Below are 27,489 nucleotides of genomic sequence, written 5' to 3'. Positions count from 1 at the left end.
GGTCCCGCCTGTCCATTCAATATCATTTAAAAGGAAAAACTGATCCTAAAACAGCACTCTGAGATGCTTTGTGAATACAGGCCCTGATGTCGAGCAGAAATGTGCTGCTGAAGGATGCAGTGTAGTTGGATGTGTTGAGAGCCCTGGGGTCTGGCTAATGCGTGTTAATGTTTTATGAGGAAACCATGGTGTTGTATCATTAGTTTTGCTCAGATTATTCCAGCCCATTCCAACATGGACTTCCTCTATCCTCTAAACTTGGCTGCTGTGTGTCTGCTGAGTGAGCAGGTATTGTAGCACTACTCGTCAAGTTAAATGGATACTTGACAGGATTCCAGAGACTAGTAGGCTGAGTGATACTTTCTGGATGCGCATGTAAGGAATGTTAGCAATGCTCCATCCAACTTTTCCAAGCCTGAAGCTTTAAAGGTGGATATCGTGTTGTAAACAGGTGGATATGGTGCTGCAAGTCAGAGCTATCTAATGTGTTGGCAGCTGAGCTGCATACAACCTTGGCTCCCTTTCCTCCCATGGAGCTTGAGATAGTGACAATAAAGTCCATCTCAGCTCAAAGCTGTTACTTGAAAGCATTAATTCAAAAGGACACTTTCTTCTTGTGTCTCGTCTAGAACGTTGATGTATGCTAATTGCTTTAGACACCTGGTAATGTAGTGAGGGAGGAGATCTTCATAGGTTAATTTGAGGGTGACCAAGAAGAATTTGAGGGTTCCATTGGTCACTGGTTAAAATAGTTCATTTGAATAATCTACGTTTCCCCTGATCAGTCGGTTTATAGCTTGTTTTCATTTACCAAGCAACAATTCAAATCACAATGGGGCCAATAGAAAACATGTAGGTAAACACATACAGTGCAGTTGGAAAGTTCAGACCCCTTCCCTTTTTCCACATTTTGTTACGTTACAGCCTCAAAATCAAGTTTTTTGAAATTGTTGAAATGTATATAAAAAAAAAAAAAACGGATACCTTATACATAAGTATTCAAACCCTTTGCTATGAGACTTGAAATTGGGCACAGATGCATCCTCTTTCCATTGATCATCTTTGAAATGTTTCTGCAACTTGATTGGAGTCCACCTGTGGTAAATTAAATTGATTGAACATGATTTGGAGAGGCACACACCTGTCTATATATGGTCCCACAGTTGACAGCGCATGTCAGAGCAAAAACCATGTCACGAGCGAAGGAATTGTCTTTAGAGCTCTGAGACAGGATTATGTCAAGGCACAGATTTGGGGAAGGGTACCAAAACATTTCTGCAGCATTGAAGGTCCTCAAGAACACAGTGGCCTTCATCATTCTTAAATGGAAGAAGTTTGGAACCACCAAGACTCGGCCAAACTGAGAAATCAGGGGAGAAGGTCCTTGGTCAGGGAGGTGACCAAGAATCTGATGGTCACTCTGACAGTGCTCCAGAGTTCCTCTGTGGAGATGAGAAAACTTTCCAGAAGGACAACCATCTCAGCAGCACTCCACCAATCAGGCCTTTATGGTAGAGTGGCCAGTAAAAGGCATATGACAGCCCTCTTGGAGTTTGCCAAAAAGGCACCTAAAGGACTCTGACCATGAGAAACAAAATTCTCTGGTCTGATGAAACCAAGATTGAACTTGGCCTGAAGATTGAACTTGGAGGCCTCCCGGGTGGAGCAGTGGTTAAGGGTGCTGTACTGCAGCGCCAGCTGTGCCATCAGAGTCCCTGGGTTCGCGCCCAGGCTCTGTCGTAACCGTGCGTGGGGAGATGCACAATTGGCCTAGCGTCGTCTGGGTTAGGGAGGGATTGGTCGGTAGGGATCTCCTTGTCTCATCGCGCACCAGCGACTCCTGTGGTGGGCTGGGCGCAGTGCGCGCTAGCCAAGGTTGCCAGGTGCACGGTGTAGCACGGCTGGCTTCCGGGTTGGATGCGCGCTGTGTTAAGAAGCAGTACGGCTGGTTGGGTTGTGTATCGGAGGACGCATGACATTCAACCTTCGTCTCTCCCGAGCCCGTACGGGAGTTGTAGCAATGAGACAAGATAGTAGCTACTACAACAATTGGATACCACAAAATTGGGGAGAAAAAGGGCTAAAAAAATTTTACAAAAAAATAAAATAATTAAAAGATTGAATGACAAACGTCACATCTGGAGGAAACCTGGCACCATCCCTACAGTGGATGGTGGTGGTGCAGCATCATGCTATGGGGATGTTTTTCAACGACAAGGACTGGGAGACTAGTCAGGATCGAGGGAAAGATGAACGGCGCAAAGTACAGAGAGATCCTTGATGAAAACCTGCTCCAGAGCGCTCAGAACCTTAGACTGGGGTGGAGGTTCACATTCCAACAGGACAGCGACCCTAAGCCAGAGCCCAGACTTGAACCTATAGAACATCGCTGACCTGAAAATAGCTGTGCAGCCACGCTCCCCATGCAACCTGACAGAGATTGAGAGGATCTGCAGAGAAGAATTGGAGAAACTCCCCAAATACAGGTGTACCAAGCTTATAGCGTCATACCCAAGAAGACTTGAGGCTGTAATCGCTGCTAATGGTGCTTCAACAAAGTACTCAGTAAAGAATCTGAAAACGTATGTAAATGTGATATACGTTTTTTTATTTGTAATAAATGCACAAACATGTTTTTTAATCTGTTTTTGCTTTGTCATTATTGGGTATTGTGTGTAGATTGTTTGAGGGGTAAAAATTATTTAATCAATTTTAGAATAAGGCTGTAACGTAGCAAAATGTGAAAAAGTTCAAGGGGTCTGAATACTTTCCGAATGCATTGTAGATAAGCTTAGGTGAGCACACAACACTTAGGTGGATACTATTTCAGTGTTCATGTATAGTACCAAATCACAATGGGGGCTAGACAGCAGAAAACCCACTAAGCTTGAGTGAACGTGTCTGGCTACACAACCGAACTATAGCTGTTATGGTCCAGTGTCTGAGTCACCCAGTGACACTGTCTCAGCAGCTGGTTCCATCCTTCCAGCACCATGCTTCCCTTCTGCTCCCACCTCTTTCCTATCCCTTTGACCTCCTGAGTCCCTTCCCCTGCACTTCCCACCACACTGGGGTTGCTGAGGCTTTGTAACGTGTTGGTTGGGGCTGAGTTGCCGACATTGTCGTCTGTGGCCTAGTTCGCCTAGCGTCGCCTCCTCTCCTCCTTGTTGAATAGTTAATAGACACTCAGTGCCGTGTGGAGCCCCTCTGGAGAGACCAAGCTCACAGAAACCCCCAAAATAGCCCTAGAAATGGCTACAAGGATATATCATTTATTTATTTGGCTAATTCAACCCCCCAATACTACCACGGCATCCTTTGATCACATCACTGTGGGATGTGAGAGCGTGCTTTATATAAATTATATTAATGCTTGAACATACAGGACATGTCTTTATCATCGAAGAGTAAGTGATGATCTGATCTATGTTTAGACTATAGCAGAGATCTGACTCAGTTTAATCATGAGAGATGAGATTAATACATTAACTAAAGATGCAGTCCGGGATCTTAAGGCAGCCTCACCAAAAGTTTTGGTTCTGACTAGTTCTGACATTTAGAACGACTTAAAGATCAGTGCCAGAAGATCTGAGGGAACGACTGGGCACATACCTTAAAAGCCTATCAGACATGTGTTCGGGTACCAGGCCATGTAGTGGTTTAAAAATCAACAAAGCAATTTTTTAAATAAACTCTCAAACTAAAATGCAATGAGTAGTGGACACAGGTTGGCGTGACTTTGGGTGGCAATGCCAGGCAGGCATACAGGCTGAAGAGTCAGGCTGAAGGGCTGTGGAGTGCTGAGTGCAGACCTCTGGATGGCACCAGGTTAAACGCACTGCGCTGTTGTGTGTGCCAAGCTTTACATGGGGATATAGGACCAGACTGGGCTAGGCATGCCCAGGGGGATTACTGACACACCAGAACCACAGCTCTTTCTTTATGCTGTGTTATCTACCAGCTGTGAGAGCTGTGTGCTTACTATAGCCTATGACTAAACCATGTAAGGAAAAACAAGCCTTATGTGCTGAAAACATCATTACTACTATCACCATCATCACCGTCGTCCCATTAGTTAATCTCCCTCTCCAGCTCCAACATATGGGGCTGGGAGCAGGCAAACATCTTGTCTTCTCTGGGGGGAGCGTGACGTGACAAGCAGCCCCTCAGTCCAAGCTGTGCCCATGATGCCTGTCAGCTGGGAATTGACTGAACTGAATGAATGCCATGGACTCATTATCTTTTCACTTCCTGCAGTTACTGTGCCCACTCACAGTTTAACTGGCCATGTTACAGCCTGAGTATCAGTGAAAGACTCTATGCGTTGGACTCAGTGGACTATGGCTGCTGTTGTTGTTCATCTTTCTTCTATGTCCTACTCCTAATGAGTGGCATTTCTGGAAATGGCTGTGCTGTGCTGCTTGGTGGCCCAGAAGGAGAATCTGTTGTTTTGGTTGTTTTTAAAATATTTTTAATCTGCCCCCTCACCCCTACTCTGCTCCGCTACCTTTCAGGGATGCTGAGTGTTGATATTTAATATTTTTAGGACCACATAGGGAAAGAAAAGGGCTGTGTGCTTACAACTGAATGTATTCATATACCAAGTTTATGCGACAGGGAAAAGTGTAGAGTAGATACAGTAAAACATGCTCTAACTATTTATCCTTTTCTACCCCTTCTTTTAACCTTTATTTGTCCTCTCATTTTAATGTGCAAAAGGTGTCGCAGTGTAAAAGCTTTGTTAGACTGGCTCTTGGTGCTGTATTCCTAAGTGTTTCACCGTAGCACCTTTCATTCATTAATCTGACGGGGGATCCTCCAGTCATGACTCTCTGTGTCCTAGGCTTTCATGTCATGAACATCTCTATCAGTGAAGATGAGATGAGGTGGAGACAAGGTCATTCTTTATGATAGGTAGGTTAATGCAGTTAAACACAGTGGAGGTGAGAGGAGGGAGGGTGGAGGAGTAGAGGGACAAAAGAGGAGGAGAGGAGAGCAGATAGGAGACGAAGAGCAGTGGAGGGTGTGTGTGTGTGGATGCTGGGTCTACCAGGGACAGGGTTTCAGGTGCTAGTCTCTCCTCAGTACCAAACTGCCAGTGCATGCATTTTAATTTAAGCCCTCCCCCATGAGACAAAATGCTAATAGCACTCAAATGTTTGTAAGGATCGTGTCAATGTCTCCTCTTGTATTGTGCTGAGACTCTTGCCAGTCACAAATTAATTTGTGTGGTTATTTGATTATTGGCTAGAAAATGCAAAAGCTGCTATTTTGCACGATTTTCACACAAAAAGAAAAGGCAGTTTGTCTTACCAAACCCTGAAGAACCAAACATTCAGGATCCCCTGCTTTCTCTCCACTTTGATGGAACATGTCACAAAACGTTTTCCTGCTTACAAGTTCAGGCTGCCAGTCTCTTTTCTCATGCCTCCTTTATTGATGGACTAATGATGCCAATTCACAGAGGTACAACAAAGAAACAAACACAAAAGAGCCCAACTGACCAGGTTGTTATGTTAAATGGGAATTTACCCTGGTTCTGCCACGGCATATAGTCAATACTATATTAACATTACATTTTTATCATAAACATCAGAATTATCCAAACCACAAGTTAGAACTCGCACATTTTAATTTCACTGCTAGAATCGGGATGTTTCACCTCCCTGTGTATTCGTCTGCTCATAGTGAACAGCAAAGTCTGGCATTCATAGTGTCAGAGTTCTTTACTTAGAACGACCAACACATAGTAATCTCTGAACTTCTCTAGAGAATTTTTTTTTGAAAAGGTTTGTTTTCTTCTGTAATTTTTGTCATCTTGTCCATGTGGTGTTCTGTTCCTGGCTTGGGCTAATTACAAACATGCGCAAAAATGTGTTACCTTTCACCGTTCTACCTACCAGAGATTCACCCCAACTCTGCTGGTGGCTTGGGCTATCAAGAATGATGCAGTGACCAAAGATTAGAGGGATTTTCAGGCTGAACTGATGGGCAATCCATTTCGTGATGCGATACCATCGATTTGTTTCCTTCACAACAAAACAGAAGATTAGAGGTAACCTAACGTTAGCTAGCTTGCACATCAGCACATGGAAACCATGTGTTTGATGTATTTGATACAATTCCACTCCAGCCATTACCACAAGCCCGTCCTCCTCAATTAAGGTGCCACCAACCTCCTGTGGTAGAACAGGGGTCTCTAACCCGGTTCCTGGAGAGCTACCCTCTTGTAGGTTTTCGCTCCAATCGCAGTTGTAACTAACCTGGTTCAGTTTATTATCCAGCTAATAATTAGAATCAGGTGTGCTAGATTAGGGTTGGAGTGAACCTACAGGAACAGGGTTGGAGAGCCCTGATTTATAACCACCATAAAATAAATATGGATATTTCCTATCAATCTTTGAAAATTGTCTGCCTTTATGGATACACTGAATATATTTATATAAGCTGTACAGGGCTCTGTAGCATCAAACAGATGCTAGACATTCAGATAGCCAAAGAATGTTTGTTTATTTGTAAAATTCTAAAATACAGGGAAGTGTACACTATTTAATGCTAACTCAAGAGAACTTGAGTTAGCATTAAAAATGTTATATGGTAAAAGTAGCATACCATTTTTTGGGGATGAACAGTGTAGTTCAGTGTCTGAGTGTGTCTCTGGTGTAGAGACACACAAGTGCTGAGAACTGAAGCTACATATTGTTACACCAGATAATGTGATTTACCCAAAGATTTTTGCCAACATCTTGTCTATTTCAAGTCTTCTCTCATTGATTGAGACAGGTCGGTGTCCAACCCAAAGTGCTGCATGTCATGATGACAGATACCTGTCTCGATCAATGAGTGAGAAGACTTCAAATAGACACAATGGCGGCACATATATTGTTGGATAACTTTATGAACCAAAAAAGGTTTTATTTTAATAATGGAGCTTTTTCTAAATTCAAACGGACCCCCTGCAACTGGACACAGACATTTTATGAGACTCCTGTTTCCCTGAATCGAGGACGAAGAAGGCATCACTAAGGTTGGTCAAATTCTCTGTGTTACACCAAACAGTACCTATCCTGTAACTGCCAGTAATGGATACGTTAAATATGGTTAAATGACATTATCTGGTGTAACAATCTGTTGCTAAAATAACTGGTGATCCGCAGATGATGGGAGAGGTGGTCATTATGAAATGGCCATTCCAAAGAAACATACAGTAAATTCAAGGAATATTTGTATATCTGTGGGGGGAGTGTTGTCATGATCAAACTGCCATTCAGCGCCTCATGAGTCATCTGCTTGAAATCGAGCATAATGTATAATCCTTCGAGAGGGATACAGTTCTGCTACAATGACACACGCAAGCAATGGAATTCTGTTTTTGTATCTAGAATCCACTCCAGGAAGAAGCCCAGGCACTTTGTATTTTCTGTAAGACAATAAACAATGATACTCTATTGTACAGTTTGGAAAACAGTTGAACTGTGCCAGCATAACATCAACATTAGGGTAGACTAGATGAACATGCATGCATATGCACAGGCACAGAGATTACATTCACAGTATCTAGCCTGAAAGAATGAAATATGACATTCAAACTTTGCACAGTGACCAGACTGTACAAATGGTTTGCAGGTAGGCAGACAATATTGACCTGCAGCCATGTCTATCAGACATGCTTAGGCAAATATTTCTTATTGTAAAACCAGTTTCAGAGATTTACAACAGTAAATGGTTGTATTATTGTTTATCCTTACTGTTTGCTAGTTAACTTAGCTAGCTATCTTGCATCATGCCTAACGTTTTGTGAGATTAAAGGGGAAAACACTCAGTTCTGCCTCCAGGACAAGACCTGCGAGGGGAAAAAAACAGGGAAAAGAAGTCAGAGGGTGTATGAGGATGTATTTTGTTGTGTGCCCACTTAAAGGGATTGTAGTGGTTCCTGGTACAGAATCCAGTATTTACCCCTACAGTAGTAGAGTGGCTCAGATAGGGACTGCGCCCCACATGTAACCCTATTTATTCTGGACAACAGAGTGACACTCATCACTTCATCTGACAGCGGCCCACACTTCGTTGCGCCTGTGTTTGGTATAATGAAATGGTAATGTGTGGAAAGCCGCCACAACACAATGAGTATGTGATCCATAATTATGTACTACATAGAATACATAATGAGGATTTGAATGGTTTGTTGATGATGTTGCTGGCAGGACTTTGACAAAAGCTGGCATGAGTGAGGGAACAATAATCATCAAGGAGCTAAGCCGAAGTGAAAGAAGAGAATGTGAAAATCAAGGGGCCGTGACAAATGTTTCATTTGAAATTCAGTCATGGCATCTAAATGCACATTTTTTAAGAATATATTTTTTTACACTTATTAGGCGCTGTTTAACAAAAATAGAGCTGAAAGAGAGAGAGATAAGAGCCTCACTGGAGATAAATAAATATAGAAGAAAGAGGAATAATGTGGGGAAAATGTGCCAGTCTGTTCAGAGTAATCCTCCTGAACATTATGACCAGCCTGGTTATGTAAGTTCTAACCGTATCCAGGCAGATAGAGGGGGAGGAGGGAGGGAGGGATGGGAGGGATGGGAGGGAGGGAGGGGGAAGGATGGGAGGGAGGGAGGGAGGGATGGGAGGGAGGGAGGGAGTAGAGATTGGGGCATGCTCAAAGAGCTGATGCAATCCTGAATCCGGGATTCACCTCAAACTGATGTAGAGTAAGAGAAACCATCCTTTATTGTTTTCATCACAGCCGCTCCCTATAACATCTGTTGGCCGCTGGTTGCGTGTGATTAAAGAGAAAACAAACAAACTATTACAGGGTCAGCAATGACAATGAGCAACAACAGGATTAAAGCAGATTAGATAGCGATGACTGTTTCTTGATTAACCTCTGTAACCACTCTATACATGTTGAGCAGCTCTACTGTAAATCACAACAGCACAGTGGAAAAAGCAATAAAAGCATCCTCCCCTCTCCAGTTGTGAAATGTGACTGACCGGCTCGATTCGGTCTTGTGTAGCAAAACTTGAAATTGTGTTTTTTACATTGGATAAAAGTACAGACTCAGAGCTAGAAAATGATATACAGTTGAAGTCAGAAGTTACATACACCTTAGCCAAATACATTTAAACTCAGTTTTTCATAATTCCTGACATTTAATCCTAGTAAAAATCAGCTAGGATCACCACTTTATTTTATGAATGTGAAATGTCAAGAATATTTGAAGAGAGAATGATTTATTTCAGCATTTATTTCTTTCATCACATTCCCAGTGGGTCAGAAGGTTACATACACTCAATTAGTATTTGGTAGCATTGCCTTTAAATGGTTTAACTTGGGTCAAAGGTTTCAGGTAGCCTTCCACAAGCTTCCCACAATAAGTTGGGTGAATTTTGGCCCGTTCTTCCTGACAGAGCTGGTGTAACTGAGTCAGGTTTGAAGGCCTCATTGCTCGCACACCCTTTTTCAGTTCTACCCACACATTTTTTATAGGACTGAGGTCAGGGCTTTGTGAATGCCACTCCAATAACTTGACTTTGTTATGCTTTTTGCCACAACTTTGGAAGTACGCTTGGGGTCATTGTCCATTTGGAAGACCCATTTGCGACCAAGCTTTAACTTCCTGACTGATGTCTTGAGATGTTGCTTCAATACATCCACATATTTTCCCCTCCTCATGATGCCATCTATTTTGTGAAGTGCACCAGTCCCTCCTGCAGCAAAGCACCCCCACAACATGATGCTGCCACCCCCGTGCTTCACGGTTGGGATGGTGTTCTTCGGCTTGCAAGCCTCCCCCTTTTTCCTCCAAACATAACGATGATCATTATGGCCAAACAGTTCTATTTTTGTTTCATCAGACCAGAGGGGATTTCTCCTAAATGTACCATCTTTGTCCCCATGTGCAGTTGCAAACCGTAGTCTGGCTTTTTTTATGGCTGTTTTGGAGTAGTGGCTTCTTCCTTGCTGAGCAGCCTTTCAGGTTATGTCGATATAGGACTCGTTTTACTGTTAATATAGATACCTTTGTACCTGTTTCCTCCAGCATCTTCACAAGGTCCTTTGCTGTTGTTCTGGGATTGATTTGCAGTTCTCGCACCAAAGTACGTTCATCTGTAGGAGACAGAACGCGTCTCCTTCCTGAGCGGTAGGACGGCTGCGTGGTCCCATGGTGTTTATACTTGCGTACTGTTGTTTGTACAGATGAACGTGGTACCTTCAGGCATTTGGATTTTGCTCCCAAGGATGAACCAGACTTGTGGATCTCTACAATTTTGTTTTTGGGTCTTGGCTGATTTCTTTAGATTTTCCCATGATGTCAAGCAAAGAAGCACTGAGTTTGAAGGTAGGCCTTGAAATACATCGACAGGTACACCTCCAATTGACTCAAATAATGTCAATTAGCCTATCAGAAGCTTCTAAAGCCATGGCATAATTTTCTGGAATTTTCCAAGCTGTTTAGAGGCACATTCAACTTGGTGTATGTAAACTTCTGACCCACTGGAATTGTGATTAAGTGAAATCTGTCTGTTGTTAGCAATTGTTGGAAAAATGACTTGTGTAATGCACAAAGAAGATGTCCTAACCGACTTGCCAAAAGTATAGTTTGTTAACAAGAAATTTGTGGAGTGGTTGAAAAACAAGTTTTAATGACTCCAACCTATGTGTATGTAAACTTCCACCTTCAACTGTATCATACACTACAGTTGAGGAGACAATGGGAAAGTAATTCTGCTTTGAAAGTTGATAAATTTGCTACCCCGCTTTTGAGAAAATGGCCCTTGAATGATTTGCCACACCTACTGGAGAGCTCTTCTTTGGCTACACCCATTTATCATGGTTCATATCCACTTAAGCCATAGCCCCACCCATCTCTTTAATGATTCACATGTGAGGTCATGTGCTAAACAGTGAGTACTGTAGTGTACTAAACAACCAAAGATTAAGACTAAAGGCTGGTTTATACTACGTCTATCGACATATCTGTAGACAGTTGTTGCAGTGACATCATGAACATTCTATTGTCGTATTTATACTTTATGAAAAAGTATAAATATAAAAATCAGCAGCTTGTTGGTCCAAAGTAGCATAACTGGTCTACCAATAAACCCATCCGTTTCAAAACGAATTTAGACATTTTTCAATCTAGCAAAGCAACTTTCTAAACAATGTTTTGGGTAAATGCTAGCTTGTTAGCTAGCTAGCTAACGTTAAGTTAGTTGGCTAGCCAGTTCAAATAATTACCATATCATATAGCTGACAACGTCTTAACTTCAGCTAATTTGTATTCATTATTACCGGAAAATAAACTCACAACAAGAACCTTATTTACAATTGATTGGCGAGCTAATTGGTTCTGCGTGTGACTAAATAAAGGCAGGGCATTCTACTGGAGAACTTGGACAGTGTCTCGTTGGCCTAACGTCATATCCTAATTTGACTTTGGTGTTGTTCTTCACATTACCGTCTCTGGTAAACACACACTATATTAAATAAAATCAAAGTTTATTTGTCACATGCACAGGATACAGAAGGTGTAAACGGTACAGTGAAATGATTACTTGCATAGTGGAGTCTTTTGTTTAGACATGTAGCTAGCTAAACAATGAACCATAATCCCAACTCATAACGTTACTACCCTGCATGAATCTACATGTAGTTAAAACTAACCAACTAGGTTCAATGTTAGCTAGCTAGATAACATTAGGCTATACATAGGAATGCAAATGCACTGGGCATTCCACTGATTTCAAAACTCGGTCCTCCAGAAAGTGCAGAGCCTTAGCGAGTTTTGAAATCAGTGGACTCCCTTAGCATTTGCAATCAAATGTCTGAATTTTCTCCGTAGCTATCATACTCTGCTTCCACTGGGCATTCCACTGATTTCAAAACTCGGTCCTCCAGAAAGTGGAGAGCCTGAGCAACATTTTTGCAGTTATTCGCGATATCTTTCAAAACTGAGCAGCTCATGTTACAGACAGGAAGAGACTATAAGATAGAAAAGTGGAGAGAGAAAGAGGGGGAGAGGAAAACAGAGGTAGAAATGGAGTGAGGGGGAAAGGACAAGAGATTGAGAGAGTAGGGGGGTGTTAGTAGCATCACCATAGGGTGGTAGTAGCCTATGGTGAGCCACAGTATCATTCTCAGAACATGTGACAGAATATAACACAGACAGATGAGACCCAACAAGGAAGCTATCTCAACACCCCAGTGAATCTTTGTGATTTTTTTCCCCACACTAACAGTGAGACAGATGGCAAAGCCTCGAAATGAGTTTTCCTTCCTCTGGCTTCTATACGAGAACTGAGGACATTTTTGTTGTTTTCTCTTCTCAGCAGCCTGCCTAACATCAAAGCTGAGCTGCTGTGTTTGAAATTCATTGAAAGCCATGGATTAATAATTCAGGTAGTGATGTGCAGGATGGGGAGGGTGTTCCTCCACAGAGCAGAAGTATCTGCTGCTCAGCTGCTACTGTAGAACACACTCTTTCTCATATACGGTAGTTGAAGCTCACACATGTATGCATGTATGTGTTTAATTCCCACTTTTGAACCAGCTACCTTCTGGCTACTGGTCTACTTCAAAGTTTTGCCCTTGATGTAAAATATTGAAGGAGGAATATTGATCACTTTCTTTATCTTTCTTTGCAGAGACCAGGATCTGGAGCCATGAGTGGAAACAGCAAACCTTCTGGACAAGGTAGGTAAAGGATTTATATAGGACAAATATTACAAAATACACAACATACTGTACAACCATACATCACGTAGACCTACTGTACTGTATAACTACTGTCCTGCTTTCAAAAATTGTCTTGTGAAATTCATGACTGAAAACTCCATCCATGTTGGTACATATGAAAACATAGAGTGAGAGTCATAGAACACATTGAGTGAGAGTCCACCGTCTCCACTTCTACTCATGGAGAACTTAATGTCCAAAAACTGAGAAGCAGAGATGTCTCAGAACTTGACAGATAATGTCTTGACTAGATCTCTTTTGTGTTTTTTAATGAAAGAAAAGACGCCATGATTAAATAATAAATAGTCTTTTGATCTACCTTGGGCACATTCAAGCCTGGGATTCACAGAAATAATTACTTTCAAAACTAGGGCATGGTATTGTTGTCATGATAATGTCATTCAAATCCCTGGAGTTAGAGACAGCACAATTAGGCTTGCAGGATACTTGTTAGGATACTCTGATATCCAGAAATGACATTAAATGTAGAATTCAGCTATCCGGGTAAAGCAAATGTGACTAGATGAGAAATTGAATTGAAAGTCACACTTCAAATAGATTTTGGACCAAATAACTTAAATTTTTCTCATTACCTCTGAAGTTTAAGTTTACAATAATGTAGATTAGATAAATGTGATTATTTTAGTCATATATATTATATATAACTTTCTGATAGGAGTATAGGGTTGAAAAACTCCAAAGAAATGTATAAACTGTATGTGAAGTCCCATACATACTATCCATCAGCTGTGCCAAAAGTGTCTTTAATGATTGAATAATCTATCCAGTTACCATAGTTGTAGTCGATTGAATGTGTGACTTTGATTGAGTACATTTATTAGGCATTTGTCAAGTTCTACTTTCTTTGCTTTAACTGTTTAAATGTTTTAGTAACCTGAGCAACTAGAATTGTCCCACTATGGTCATATTTCAATGCCTACATTTCAGTTGAGAGAACACATTTACCATAGGGAATTACATTGACTATGTTTTATTGTAGTCCAATGCAAGTTACATCAAACTTGATGGATTATATACGTGGTAGTGAGGATTTCATGTAGTCTGGATTGCAGCTATACCCCTCTATATTGAATGATCTCCCCTAGGTGTTCTGAGACTAGACCTTCATCAATCATTGTCCCAGTGTCCCTGAGCAGCATGCATCTCAGTCACCAGCTCCAACCAGTGGCATCAGTTCAGCTAAACCTAGGGTATGGCAAAGTGGGGTGTGAATTCCAAGGATTGAAGCTCATTTACTGCATTTCTACACAAGTCAAACAAAACAGCGAAAACAAACAAGAAAAAAAAATAGCAATAATGACTCCAGCCATCAATTTTCATAGCAATATTAGGTTTAAAAGTGTGTGGAACAGCATATACAATGTCAACCACTACTTATCTTCATCATAAATTGACTCATTTACTTGTGTAATAGTGCATACACTGGAGCGTGAAATGGATGCATAATACACGCTATCAAGTCACAACAGGGACGACTTCAAATGCCGACATCCATTTTAGGCTATATGACTGGAGACATAAGCAACATCTTTTTTAATATGATACAAATTAGAAGCCTACGCTGCTGACACTGACAACCCACTGGGCACACACTGGTTGAATCAACGTAATTTCAAGGAAATTACGTTGAACCAACATGGAATAGTCGTTGACTTGACGTCTGTGCCCAGTGGGAAACAAATCAGTAAAAATGAATTACGAAAAGGCGAGACACAAATTGTACAATATGACATCCATCATTATTTTTGTTTAACTAGGCAAGTCAGTTAAGAACAAATTATTATTTACAATGACTGCCTACCCCGGCCAAACCTGGGCCAATTGTGGAGGGAGTCCATCTAGCCTGGAGGAGGAAATTATTGTCACCCCAAAAAACTTTCCAGTGGTACTGATCCAAGGACGCGCACTCACTGGGGATATGGCCGATGCGCTCCGCTGGTGACGAGGAGGAACGCTGCCATTCATTGTAGCCATTGGCGCTCTGTAGAGTTGCTGTTTTCTCGTGTCAATTAACTTGTGACATTCTTGAACTACTAATTTTACTAATAAAGTCAGCTTTAATAAACAAATATGATAGTCAATTTAAAAAAAGGTTAAGGGTACAAGACTGTGTACATATCTGGCTGTGTTGGCAATATCACTACATATCCCATCGAGCCAAGCGGGGAGAGGTCACATTTCCAAGACCAGTCAGAAGCTTCCATTGTTAAGTAGCAATGATATCCTTCGCCACCGTTGTGTTACGACGTGACAGATAGCTCAAACCAGTCATGACTATTCAACAAATCAATCAATCATTTTCTGTTTTCTTTCCAGTGAATTTCTTAGTTACATTCATGTAACATGAAACAAAGATAAATATTTAAGGAGAGCGAATCGATATATACAATCCTGAAATCAGCTGTAACTGTCAATAGTAAAACAACGCTTAAAACAATGTTTGTGTGAACCTGAATCCATAAAATGAATGGTGAGGTCTATTTCAGACACGGAAGACTCCTCCTCCTCACCACTCTATAAGATAGGCTACTGTTCGCTCAATTGGGAGTTGAGAATTTTGATAACTAGAGACAGATTAGAGTCGTTTGTCTTCTCTTTTCACCAATAGCCATTTGCTTTCTAAACTATGCTTTTCCTACAATTGTATGTTGAAATATTGGATAGGCATATTTAACTGCTTTTCACTGACCGCTGCAACTCAACAATCTGCAATTTGGTAGGTGATTTTCCTTGCTCACTGGGGAAAAAACTGCCTCTCCAAATTCACTCCATTCATTAAAATCACAATTTAACCAACACCCATATATTGTGACTGCCTGGACCTCCCATTTGCTTTTGAAGTATTGAAACCAAATGAAAAGTATTATAATAAACATGAAAAGGTGAATGTAAGAAGCGCACATCTTTTCAAATAGGCTACATGTCATATTAAACAGCATATAAACACACTAAATAGGTCAGGAGCCAGACAGGGATACATTTATTTCCATTACATTATTTTTGTCTTCGAAGGTCATCAAGAAATTCCATCTAAACCTAAATGTATGTTGTCCACTTTGTATGCGTTCACATTTTGTATGTTGGTACATTCACAACTATGTTCAATGTCAAGTGCATATGGCATGTGTGATGTCTTGTAAAGGAATGGATCTTTCGGTATAAAAAACACATAGTAGATGCATGTGAATGGAGAATGACATACAGATGTGGGCTCTTAATTCGATCACACTTTTGTTGCTGAGTATTTTCCTGTGCCGCAGGAAATACAGATGAGCTTCATGATATGCATAGATTCACTGAAAACCACACGGTTATAGTAACAGTTTTGCACTTTTCATGTAGCCTAATTTTGGCCAGCTATTAGCTTAACCACCGATCAAGCAATATTATGGACTAAATGTTCAAATCATGTTGCTGCAGATTATTTTGCTGCTACAATACTGGTTAAATTAAAATCCTCTACCAGTATACCATTTTTCTTGCATTACTATTATTCATTTTTTTAATTACCTGTAAACTATTGCATCCTTCTGAAATTGAACCCACTATTGCTTGTTAGGTCACACAGTCACATCACAAATCCAATTCTGTATCTAGCATGGGGACTGACCTGAACCCACTTCGTCTTTGCTGGCATTTTGGGTACGATTATCTGTTTATTAAAGAAACGTTTATCATTACCTTTGTAAGTAAATTAACTATTTTATATTCTGATGTATACTCATTTGTCACGATCGTTGGAATAAATGGACCAAGGCGCAGCATGCATAGAGTTCCACATGTTTTATTAAATGAAACTCACCAAAAACAATACAGAACAAACGAAACGTGAAGTAAATGCAGTGTTCACAGGCACTACACAAAAACAAGATCCCACAAAAAAACAGTGGGAAAAGGCTGCCTAAATATGATCCCCAATCAGAGACAATGATAGACAGCTGCCTCTGATTGGGAACCATACCAGGCCAACATAGAAATAAAAAAACTAGACTACCCACCCTAGTCACACCCCGACCTAACCAAAATAGAGAATAAAAAGGATCTTTAAGGTCAGGACGTGACATCATTACTGTACATGTATTTTGTCTTCTGAATTAAAAGGGGCAATGCATGAATAATGAAAGGGGAGTTAGACAATTAAATCCTCCTGGATAAATAGAGGACTTGACAGCATGTACAGTATATGTATGAGAGATTAGAATGGCTTGCGTTACCTCATATTTGACAGTTTATCCCCTGATTTAAAGTCTTTGTTGTTGTAATGCCCCCTGCCCTGTGTATACGTTCGTAAAAGGTTGCTTCTTAAACATAATCTATTGAATTGAATTCAAATCAAACTCATTTCTATAGAGTAAGACACGTTCTAAAGCCGTTAACAAAAGACCAAGGTTAAACCCTGCTGAAATAAAAGAGACAATCTGAAGAAAAAGCAGGCAGGCATCTTGGGATAATCCACATTGTTCTAAGGGAGGCAGCAGAATACTGTTGGTGATACTGATTCTTAGTGTTGGTGATACAGGTCTTCAGTTTCTTTCCTAGGAAGACTAATAATGCACGCCAGAGGTGAGGTTAATTCCATTTATAAAAACATTTCAGTCAATTCATGAATTGAAAACTGTAAAAAAAAAAAAATGATGCAAGGATGAAATGGAGTGACCCCAATTGTGGTAGACACACCCATTCAGTTTGACTCCCCAGTTGCTCTACGCTATAATGGTGCCGGAGGGGAAGGCTGCTGATTTACGGGCTCCTTACCAACTGTCCTATTGTGTTTGTTTTTTTCGCATTGTTTGAAAACTCATTTTGTACATAATGTTGCTGCTACTGTGTCTTTTGACCGAAAAGCGCTTCTGGACATTAGAACAGCAATTAGTCAAGTCGAACTGGACAAAGTTTTTTTCTTTGAGTAAAAAAACGGAGTAAAAACGAGAAGGATATACTGCCTTGTCGAGACAAGGCCCAAAAGGGGGAGGAGGTCAGGGTGCCTTGTAAGAATTCACTGAGGATTAGGTAAACCACCCCTACCCTCCGTATTATTGGCCAACGTGCAATCATTGGGGGAAAACTGGACTATCTACGATTAAGACTATCCTACCAACGGGACATTAAAAACTGTAATATCTTATGTTTCAACGAGACGTGGCTGAACGACGACATGGACAATATAGGGCTGGCTGACTTCTCCGTGCATTGGCTGGACAGATCAGCTACGTCTGGTAAGACGAGGGACGGGGGTGTGTGTCTATTTGTCAATAACTGCTGGTGTGCGATGTCTAATATTAAAGAAGTCTTGAGGTATTGCTCGCCTGAGGTAGAATACCTCATGATATCTATAGACCACACTATCTACCAAGACAGTTCTCATCTACTGTATATTATTCATAGCAGTCTATTTACCACCACAAACCAATGCTGGCACTAAGACCAAAAGCGGTGCTCCTAGTGGCTGGGGACTTTAATGCAGGCAAACTTAAATTCGTTTTACCTTATTTCTACCAGCATGTCAGAGTAAAAAAAAACTCTAGACCACCTTTACTCCACACACAGAGACGCATACAAAGCTCTCCCTCGCCCTAAATGAGACAATTCTAACCTTCTATTCTATTCTTCTGATTCTTGCTTACAAGCAAAAACAAAAGCAGGAAGTACCAGTGACTCGCTCATTACGGAAGTGGTCAGATGACGCGGATGCTACCCTACAAGGCTGTTTTGCTAGCACAGACTGGAATATGTTCCGTGATTCATCCAATGGCATTGAGGAGTATACCACCTCAGTCACTGGCTTCATCAAGTGCATCGACAACGTCATCCCCACAGTGACCGTACGTACATTTCCCAACCAGAAGCCATGAATTACAGGCAACATCCACACCGAGCTCAAGGCTAGAGCTGCCCACTATGCCTTCAGAAAAACCATCAAACAGGAAAATCGTCAATACTAGACTAAGATTGAATCCTACAACACTGGCTCTGACGCTCGTCAGATGTGGGGCCCTGGGACTAAACACCTCCCTCTGCATCTGGATCCTGGACTTCCTGATGGGCCATCCACAGGTGGTAAGGGTAGGCAACAACACATCTGCCACGCTGATCTTCAACACTGGGGCCCCTCAGGGGTGCTTATTCCTAAACGATATCATAACCGCCATCGACAATACTGTGCAGCCGTATTCATTGACCTGGCCAAGGCTTTCGACTCAGACAATCACAGCATTCTTATCGGCAGACTCAACAGCCTTGGTTTGTCAAATGACTGCCTCGCCTGGTTCACCAACTACTTCTCAGACAGAGTTCAGTGTGTCAAATCGGAGGGCCTGTTGTCCGGACCTCTGGCAGTCTCTATGGGGGTGACACAGGGTTCAATTCTCTGGCCGACACTTTTTCTCTGTATACATCAATGATGTCGCTCTTGCTGCTGGTGATTCTCTGATCCACCTCTACGCAGACAACACCATTCTGTATACTTCTGGCCCTTCTTTGGACACTGTGTTAACTTCTTATGGCTAGCTGCACCCCTCGACAACATTCCGCTGAAAAGGCAGTGCGCAAAATTCAAAAATATTTTTTAGAAATATGTAACTTTCATACATTAACAAGTGCAATACACCAAATGAAACATTTCTTGTTAATCTACCCATCGTGTCCGATTTCAAAAAGGCTTTACAGCGAAAGCACACGTATGATTTTGTGACTTGGCTCTGACCTAACATAAACACACACAGCCATTTTTTCCAGCCAAAGAGAGGAGTCACAGAAATATAGATCAAATTAATCACTAACCTTTGATCTTCATCAGATGACACTCATAGGACATCATGTTACACAATACATGTATGTTTTGTTCGATAAAGTGCATATTTATATCCAAAAATCTCAGTTTACATTGGCGCAGTAGTGTTTTGCTTCCAAAACATCCGGTGATTTTGCAGAGAGCCACATCAATTGACAGAAACACTCACAATAAACATTGATAAAAGATACAACTGTTATTCACAGAATTAAAGATATACTTCTCCTTAATGCAACCGCTGTGTCAGATTTTTAAAAAACTTTACGGAAAAAGCAAACCATGCAATAATCTGAGTACGGCGGTTTACCTCCCTAATCTCACTTCCTTTGCACACACTGTATATAGACTTTTCTATTGTGTATTGACTGTACTTTTGTTTATTCGATGTGTAACTCTGTTTTGTTGTCCGTGTTGCACTGCTTTGCTTTATCTAGGCCAGGTCGCAGTTGTAAATGAGAACTTGTTCTCAACTGGCCTACCTGGTTAAATAAAGGTGAAATAAATAATTAAAAATACCCTCCTGTTCTCCCTGTTCACCCACGACTGCGTGGCCAAGCACGACTCCAACACCATAATTAAGTTTGCTGATGACACAACAGTGGTAGGCCTAACCAACGACAATGATGAGACAGCCTATAGGGAGGAGGTCAGAGACCTGGCAGTGTGGTGCCAGGACAACAACCTCTCCCTCAATGTGAGCAAGACAAAGGAGCTGATCATGGACTATTGGAAAAGGAGGGCCAAACAGGCCCCCATTAACATCGACAGGGCTGAAGTGGAGCGGGTCGAGAGTTTCAAGATTCTTGATGTCCACATCACCAACAAACTGTCTTGGTCCAAGTACAGCAGGACAGTTGTGAAGAGGGCACAATAACACATTTTCCCCCGCAAGATGTGGCATGGGTCCCCATATCCTCAAAGTTCTACAGCTGCACCATCGAAAGCATCCTGGCCGGTTCCACACTGCCTGGTATGTTAACTGCTCGGCATCTGACTGTAAGGCGCTATAGAGGGTAGTGCGTACGGCCCAGTACATCACTGCTGCCAAGCTTCCTGACATCCAGGACCTATATACTAGGCGGTGTCAGAGGAAGGCCCAAAAAATTGTCAAAGACTCCAGTCACCTAAGTCTTTGACTGTTCTCTCTGCTACCGCACGGCAAGCGGTACCAGAGCACCAAGTCTAATACCAAAAGGCTCCTTAACAGCTTCTACCCCCAAGCCATAAGACTGCTGAACAATTAATCAAATGGCTACCCAGAATATTTACATTGACCCCCCCTCCTTGTTTTTACACTGCTGTTCATTATCTATACATTGTCACTATACAAATTACCTCGACTAACTTGTACCCCCGCACATTGTCTCAGTACCGGTACCCCCTATATATAGCTTCATTATTGTTATGTAATTTTCTTGTGTTCATTTTTTTTTTTAACTTTAGTTTATCTAGTAAATCTTTTCTTAACTCTGTTTCTTGAACTGCATTGTTGATTAAGGGCTTGTAAGTAAGCATTTCACGGTAAGGTTTACACCTGTTGTATTCGGAGCATGTGACAATACAATTTTATTTGGATTGATTTTCTGTCGTAGTCTCTCACCATCTCTCCTCCCTTCCTACAGATGACTCCAAGAAGGATGCTCCTGAGGAGGACTTTGCGGACATCGACATGAAGGCCCCTGAGACGGAGAAGGCTGCTGTGGCGATCCAATCACAGTTCAGGAAGTTCCAGAGCAAGAAGAAGCAGGAAGTGAAGTCCTAGAGTGGGCAGGACAGGGCCAGGCAGCTCTGTCTCCTCCTATAAGCTGGGACTGCACCAATTGGGGGCTTGGTCTTGCATGTCAATCAAACCACACTGTTATGGACTCAACGGCTGGAGGGAGGGTTTGGAGTTAAAGAATCAAGGGATCACTGATATCTTTGTGAAATTATTATGTGTAACTTATTATTCATTGCTGTGTCCATAAATGATGATTAAGTTATGGATATATCTTGATCTTTCCTATGATTTTGCTTTTTTTGTGTTTTATTGATAATGTTATACTCTCTATATTGTCCAGTTGCTGTAGCAGTCCAAACCCTTAGTAGTACTCTCATGTCTCATGTCATGTATGCTATAACATACACATTTGAACAGTAAAAAACTGCTTAATAAGTAGGTTCGCTCGTAAAGCAATTAAGGAACTGGAACTAGGGTTTTATCTCCCTCAGGAGGAACATGTATTTGTGATGATTGATCGTCAGATTCCAGTCATGATTGCATTGGCATTCTTTTCAGCTATGGCATCATAAATCGAAAGATTTTATTATCCTAGGAGGTTTGTTAATGGTGTTTACCTCTCACTGTGGAGTGTTTCCAGGCAATGCAGCTTGTTTTGTTTGATCCCTCCCAGCTAGCGCCGTGCCAATTGTCTTTCATACCTTATGACTGAAGCATTTAGAATTGAATCAATGGGTCTAATTTTATTTCCAATGTCTCTGATATCTCTCTGCAACTTGGCAACTAAATCTAGGGCTTATTCCATTATTCATGTGAAAATTGTGGATCTTTTCTTTCTTCCTTGCTTCCCTTTAACATCAACGTCAATAGAAAAAGTATTTTTCTTCTGGTTTTGACTTTTATTTTTTACATTTGTTGGTTTTGATTGTGTTTCTATTGATCTTGTGATTTAAATCCCCATTGTTTCCTTTGAAGTCATTGCTCAAAACCAAATGAGTAGAATATACGGTACAATACCATCATCCTTCAGTAGACACCTTCAAATAATATATACTTAATAAATATCCCAAAGAGGTAAACATTGTGTCAGAAGTTATTTCTTAATATTGTGTTTGTTTATGGTCCCATATTGACATGTTATGAATTATTTTTATGTTTGATTATGTGGTGTCTGGCAGTTTTTGGGATCACTCGGTTGTAGAATAAAGGATTTTCAATATGTCCTTATGGTAAGATAAGATAATATAAGATGAGATGCATGTTTTAAATGATTTATGACCTTACATAAATTAAAATTACTTTTAAAGTACACTATATACAGAGCATTTGGAAAGTATTCACACCCCATCACTTGTTCCGCATTTTGTTACGTTACAGCCTTATTCTAAAAATGATTAAATCATTTTTTTCCAATCCAGACACAATACCCCATTAAAACAAAACAAAAACAGATTTTTAGAAATTATTGCAAAGAAAATAAATAATATAATATAAACTTAAATATCACATTTATGTAAGTATTCAGACCCTTTACTCTGTACTTTGTTGAAGCACATTTGGCAGCGATTACAGCCTTGAGTGTTCTTTGGTATGACGCTACAAGATTGGCACACCTGTATTTGGGGAGTTTCTCCCATTCTTTGCAGATCCTCTCAATCTCTGTCAGGTTGGATGGGGAGCGTCGCTGCACAGCCATTTTCAGGTCTCTCCAGAGATGTTAGATCGGCTTCAAGTCTGGGCTCTGGCTGGGTCACTCAAGGACATTCAGAGACTTGTCCCAAAGCCATTCCTACGTTGTCTTCACTGTGTGCTTAGGGTTGTTGTCCTGTTGGAAGGTGAACCTTCACCCCAGTTTGAGGTCCTGAGTGCTCTGGAGCAGGTTTTCATCAAAGATCTCTCTGTACTTTGCGCCGTTCATCTTCCCTCGATCCTGGTCCTTTTCGCAAACTCCAAACGGGCTGTCATGTGCTAATTACTGAGGAGTGGCTTCCGTCTGGTCGCTCTACCATATTGGCCTGATTGGTGGAGTACTGCAGAGCTGGTTGTCCTTCTGGAAGGTTCTCCCATTTCCACAGAGGAACTCTGGAGCTCTGTTAGAGTGATCATCGGGTTCTTGGTCACCTCCCTGACCAAGGCCCTTCTCCCCTGATTGCTCAGTTTAACTAGGCAGCCAGCTCTAAGAAGAGTCTTGGTAGTTCCAAACTTCTTCCATTTAAGAATGATGGAGGCCACTGGGTTCTTGGGGACCTTCAATGCTGCAGAAATGTTTTGGTACCCTTCCCCACATCTGTGCCTTGACAAAATACTGTCTCCGAGCTCTATGGACAATTATTTCAACATCATGGTTTGATTTTTGCTCGAACATGCATTGTCAACTGTTGGACCTAATATTAACAGGTGTGTGCCTTTCCAACTCATGTCCAATCAATTGAATTTATCACAGGTGGACTCCAAGGAAGTTGAATAAACATCTCAAGGATGAACAATGGAAACAGGATGCACCTGAGCTCAATTCCGGGTCTCATAGCAAAGGGTCTGAATACTTATGTCAATAAGGTTTCAGTTATTTATTTGTAATAAATTTGCAAACCTTTCAAACATTTTTTTATTTAATCAATTTCAGAATAAGGGTGTAACGTAACAAAATGTGGAAAAAGTGAAGGGGGTCTGAATACTTTCTGAAGTATGTGGACACCCCTTCAAATTAGCTGGTTCAGCTGTTTCTACCACACCCTTTGCTGGCAGGTTTATAAAATAAAGCACACAGCCATGACATCTTCATAGACAGACATTGGCAGTAGAATGGCCTTACTGAACAGCTCAATGACTTTCAACGTAGCACAGTCATAGGATGCCAACATTCCAACAAGTCAGTTCGTCACATTTCTGCCCTGTTAAAGCTGCCCCAGTCAACTGTAAGTGCTGTTATTGTGGAGTTGAAACGTCTAGGAACAACAACGGCTCAGCCATGAAGCTCTCAGAATGGGCCTGCCGAGTGCTGATGCGTGTAGCTTGTAAAAATCGCCTCTCCACGGTTGCAACACCGAGTTCCAAACTACCTCTGGAAGCAACATCAGCACAAGAACTGTTCATCAGGAGCTTCATGAAATGGGTTTCCATGGCCAAGCAGCCGTACACAAGCCTAAGATCACCATGCGCAATGCCATGCGTTGGTTGGAGTGGTGGAATGCTCACCGCTATTGGACTCTGGAGCAGTGGAAACTCGTACTTTGGAGTGATGAATCACGCTTCACCATCTGGCAGTCCGACGGACAATCTGGGTTTGGTGGATGGCAGGAGAATGCTAACTGCTGAAAGCATAGTTGCGCCTGTAAAGTTTGATGGAGGATTAATAATGGTCTGGGGCTGTTTTTCATGGTTCGGTAGAGGCCCCTTAATTCCAGTAAAGGGAATTCTTAATGCTACAGCATACAATGACATTCTAGACAATTCTGTGCTTCCCACTTTTTATTTTATTTTACCTTTATTTTACTAGGCAAGTCAGTTAAGAACAAATTCTTATTTTCAATGATGGCCTAGGAACAGTGGGTTAACTGCCTGTTCAGGGGCAGAACGATAGATTTGTACCTTGTCAGCTCGGGAATTCGAACTTGCAACCTTTCGGTTACTAGTCCAACACTCTAACCACTAGGCTACCCACTAGGCTACCCCTTTGTGGCAACAGTTTGGGGAAGGCCCTTTCCTGTTTCAGCATGATAATGCCCCCTTGCACAAAGCGAGGTCCATACAGAAATTGTTTGTTGAGATTGGTGTGGAATATCTTGACTGGCCGGCACAGAGCCCTGACCTCAACCCCATCGAACATCTTTAGGATGAATTTGAACACCGACTGCGAGCCAGGCCTAATTGCCCAACATCAGTGCCCGACCTCACTAATGCTCTTGTGGCTGAATGAAAGCAATACCCCGCAGCAATGTTCCAACATCTAGTGGAAATCCTTCCCAGAACAGTGAAGGTTGTTATAGTAGCAAGGGCCAATGATTCTGTAATGAGATGTTGAACGAGAAGGTGTCAGCATATTTTTGGTCGTGTAGTGTATCTTAAAAACAAAACTATATCATATTGGACTTGGGATGGGCAGAAAGTGTTGAGAGATGAAGTCAGCTTGATAGGTAAGGTGTGTGCATGGACAGTTAACTTTTTTATGCTAAATATCATTACACTGAAGGCTTCTAGGATTACTTAGATTGATATTTCTTTCTGAGCTTGCAATAAACTCAGAGTCTGAACTTGACTGCATTGATCGATCTAGGGGATTTACTAGATGGCTTTAAAGCCAATAATGATGCAGTAGTCAATTGAGACCATTTAATCCCTCCCATGCACTGAAAACTTGCTGATCAAGTGCCTTTAAACATACAATGGATATGCCTACGTAATGGGATTCTCAAACTTTTCCCATACACCTCAATATCCCTTACACAGTACGGTCTCCATGCCAAACTCACACCAATAACCTGTTATCAATAACAGTGGATTTGGTTTTGCGATCTGTGTGATATGTTCCTATTATATCCATGGATGGATAGAATAGGAACAAGAGTGTACACATTGACCCTATTCTCTAATTAAAATAGTTTATAGAACTGTAAAAAATGTGGTTTCGTCAGTAACATCGAGGCCATCAGCAGCAATCCACATAACACTTCCATCCTAGGACAAGACAACTTCTGTGAAAGCTGACGCTAAGGGCAGGACGTTGCCATTCTGTCTGGAAAAAAGGAAAAGAAACAACTTTCCATGAAAACCAAATCATGTCTTATCTATGAAATGCTTGTGTCTCAGTTATCACCTCATTTATCATCTGATTTACTTAACAAAAGTAACAAAATCCACGCCGGATGAGAAGGTTGATGTCTTACGTAACTTATTTTGTACATAATGTTGCTGCTAGTCTCTTATGACCGAAAATAACTTCTGGGCATCAGAACAGCGATTACTCACCTCGAACTAGAAGAAGCTTTTTCCTTTAACGAGTCCGACGCGAAGGATATACTGCTTTCTCGGGAACCAGCACAAATCCTTGTCATTTGCATGAAGAAAAGACTGAGAAAAAGGGGGCGGAGGTCGGGCTTCCTTCTGAGAATTCGTAGGCGAGCGAGTAAACCCCCACTGCCATTCATTCTATTGGCCAACATTCAATCATAGGAAAATAAAATCGATGACCTATGATCAAGATTATCCTACCAACAGGACATTAAAAACTGTAAAATTCACTGAGTCGACAACACAGATAACATAGAGCTGGCGGGACTTTCCATGCACCGGCAGGACAGTGAAGCTACGTCTGGTAAGACGAGGGACGGGTGTGCGTATCTATTTGTCAATAACAGCTGGTGCGTAATGTCTAATATTAAAGAAGTCTTGAGGTATCGCTCGACTGAGGTAGAGTACCTTATGATAAGCTGTAGACCATACTATCTACCAAGAGAGTTCTCATCTATATTATTCGTAGCCGTCTATTTACCACCCCAAACCGATGCTGGCACTAAGACCGCACTCAACCAACTGTATATGGCCATAAGCAAACAAGAAAATGCTCATCCAGAAGCGACGCTCCAAGTGGCCGGGAACTTTAAAGCAGGCTAACTTAAATCTGTTTTACCTCATTTCTACCATCATGTCACATGTGCAACCAGAGGGAAAAAGCTCTATACCAACTTTACTCCACACAGAGATGCATACAAAGCTCTCCCCACCCTCCATTTGGCAAATCTGACCATAATTCTATCCTCTGATTCCTGCTTACAAGCAAAAACTAAAGCATGAAGTACCAGTAACTCGCTCAATACGGAAGTGGTCAGATGCTACAGGACTGTTTTGCTAGCACAGACTGGAATATTGAGGAGTATACCACCTCAGTCATCAGCTTCATCAATAAGTGCACCGATGACGTCGTCCCCACAGTGACCATACGTACACATCCCAACCAGAAGCCATTGGTTTACAGACAACGTCCGCATCGAGCAAAAGGCTAGAGCTGCCACTTTCAAGGAGTGGGACACTAATCCAGCTCTTATAAGAAATCCAGCTATGTCCTCAGGTGAACCATCAAACAAGCAAGTGTCAATACAGGATTAAGATTGAATCCTACTTACACCGGCTCTGACGCTCGTCGGGTGTGGCAGGGCTTGAAAACTATTACAGACTACAAAGGGAAACCCAGACGCGAGTTGTCCAGTGACGGGAATGCTT

At 41.5% G+C, this 27,489-nt stretch overlaps 1 protein-coding gene across 1 annotated transcript in view; it reads left to right on the top strand.

The window, feature by feature from the left end:
- The window catches only part of LOC110533687 (calmodulin regulator protein PCP4), a 32,446-nt gene extending 10,094 nt beyond the window's left edge, over positions 1–22,352 (top strand). The window contains exons 2-3 of the mRNA XM_021618135.3: positions 12,652–12,700; positions 21,176–22,352. Of these exons, the coding sequence (XP_021473810.1) occupies positions 12,652–12,700; positions 21,176–21,315 (189 nt within the window). The 3' untranslated portion in view covers positions 21,316–22,352. The remainder of the gene's footprint in view (positions 1–12,651; positions 12,701–21,175) is intronic.
- Positions 22,353–27,489: the final 5,137 nt, after the last annotated feature.

Source organism: Oncorhynchus mykiss, chromosome 10 (assembly GCF_057628025.1).
Source record: "Oncorhynchus mykiss isolate SJ-2025 chromosome 10, ASM5762802v1, whole genome shotgun sequence".
Classification (NCBI taxonomy): domain Eukaryota; kingdom Metazoa; phylum Chordata; class Actinopteri; order Salmoniformes; family Salmonidae; genus Oncorhynchus; species Oncorhynchus mykiss.
Note: the sequence above shows the minus strand (reverse complement) of the source record. Positions and strands in the feature narration are given on the sequence as shown.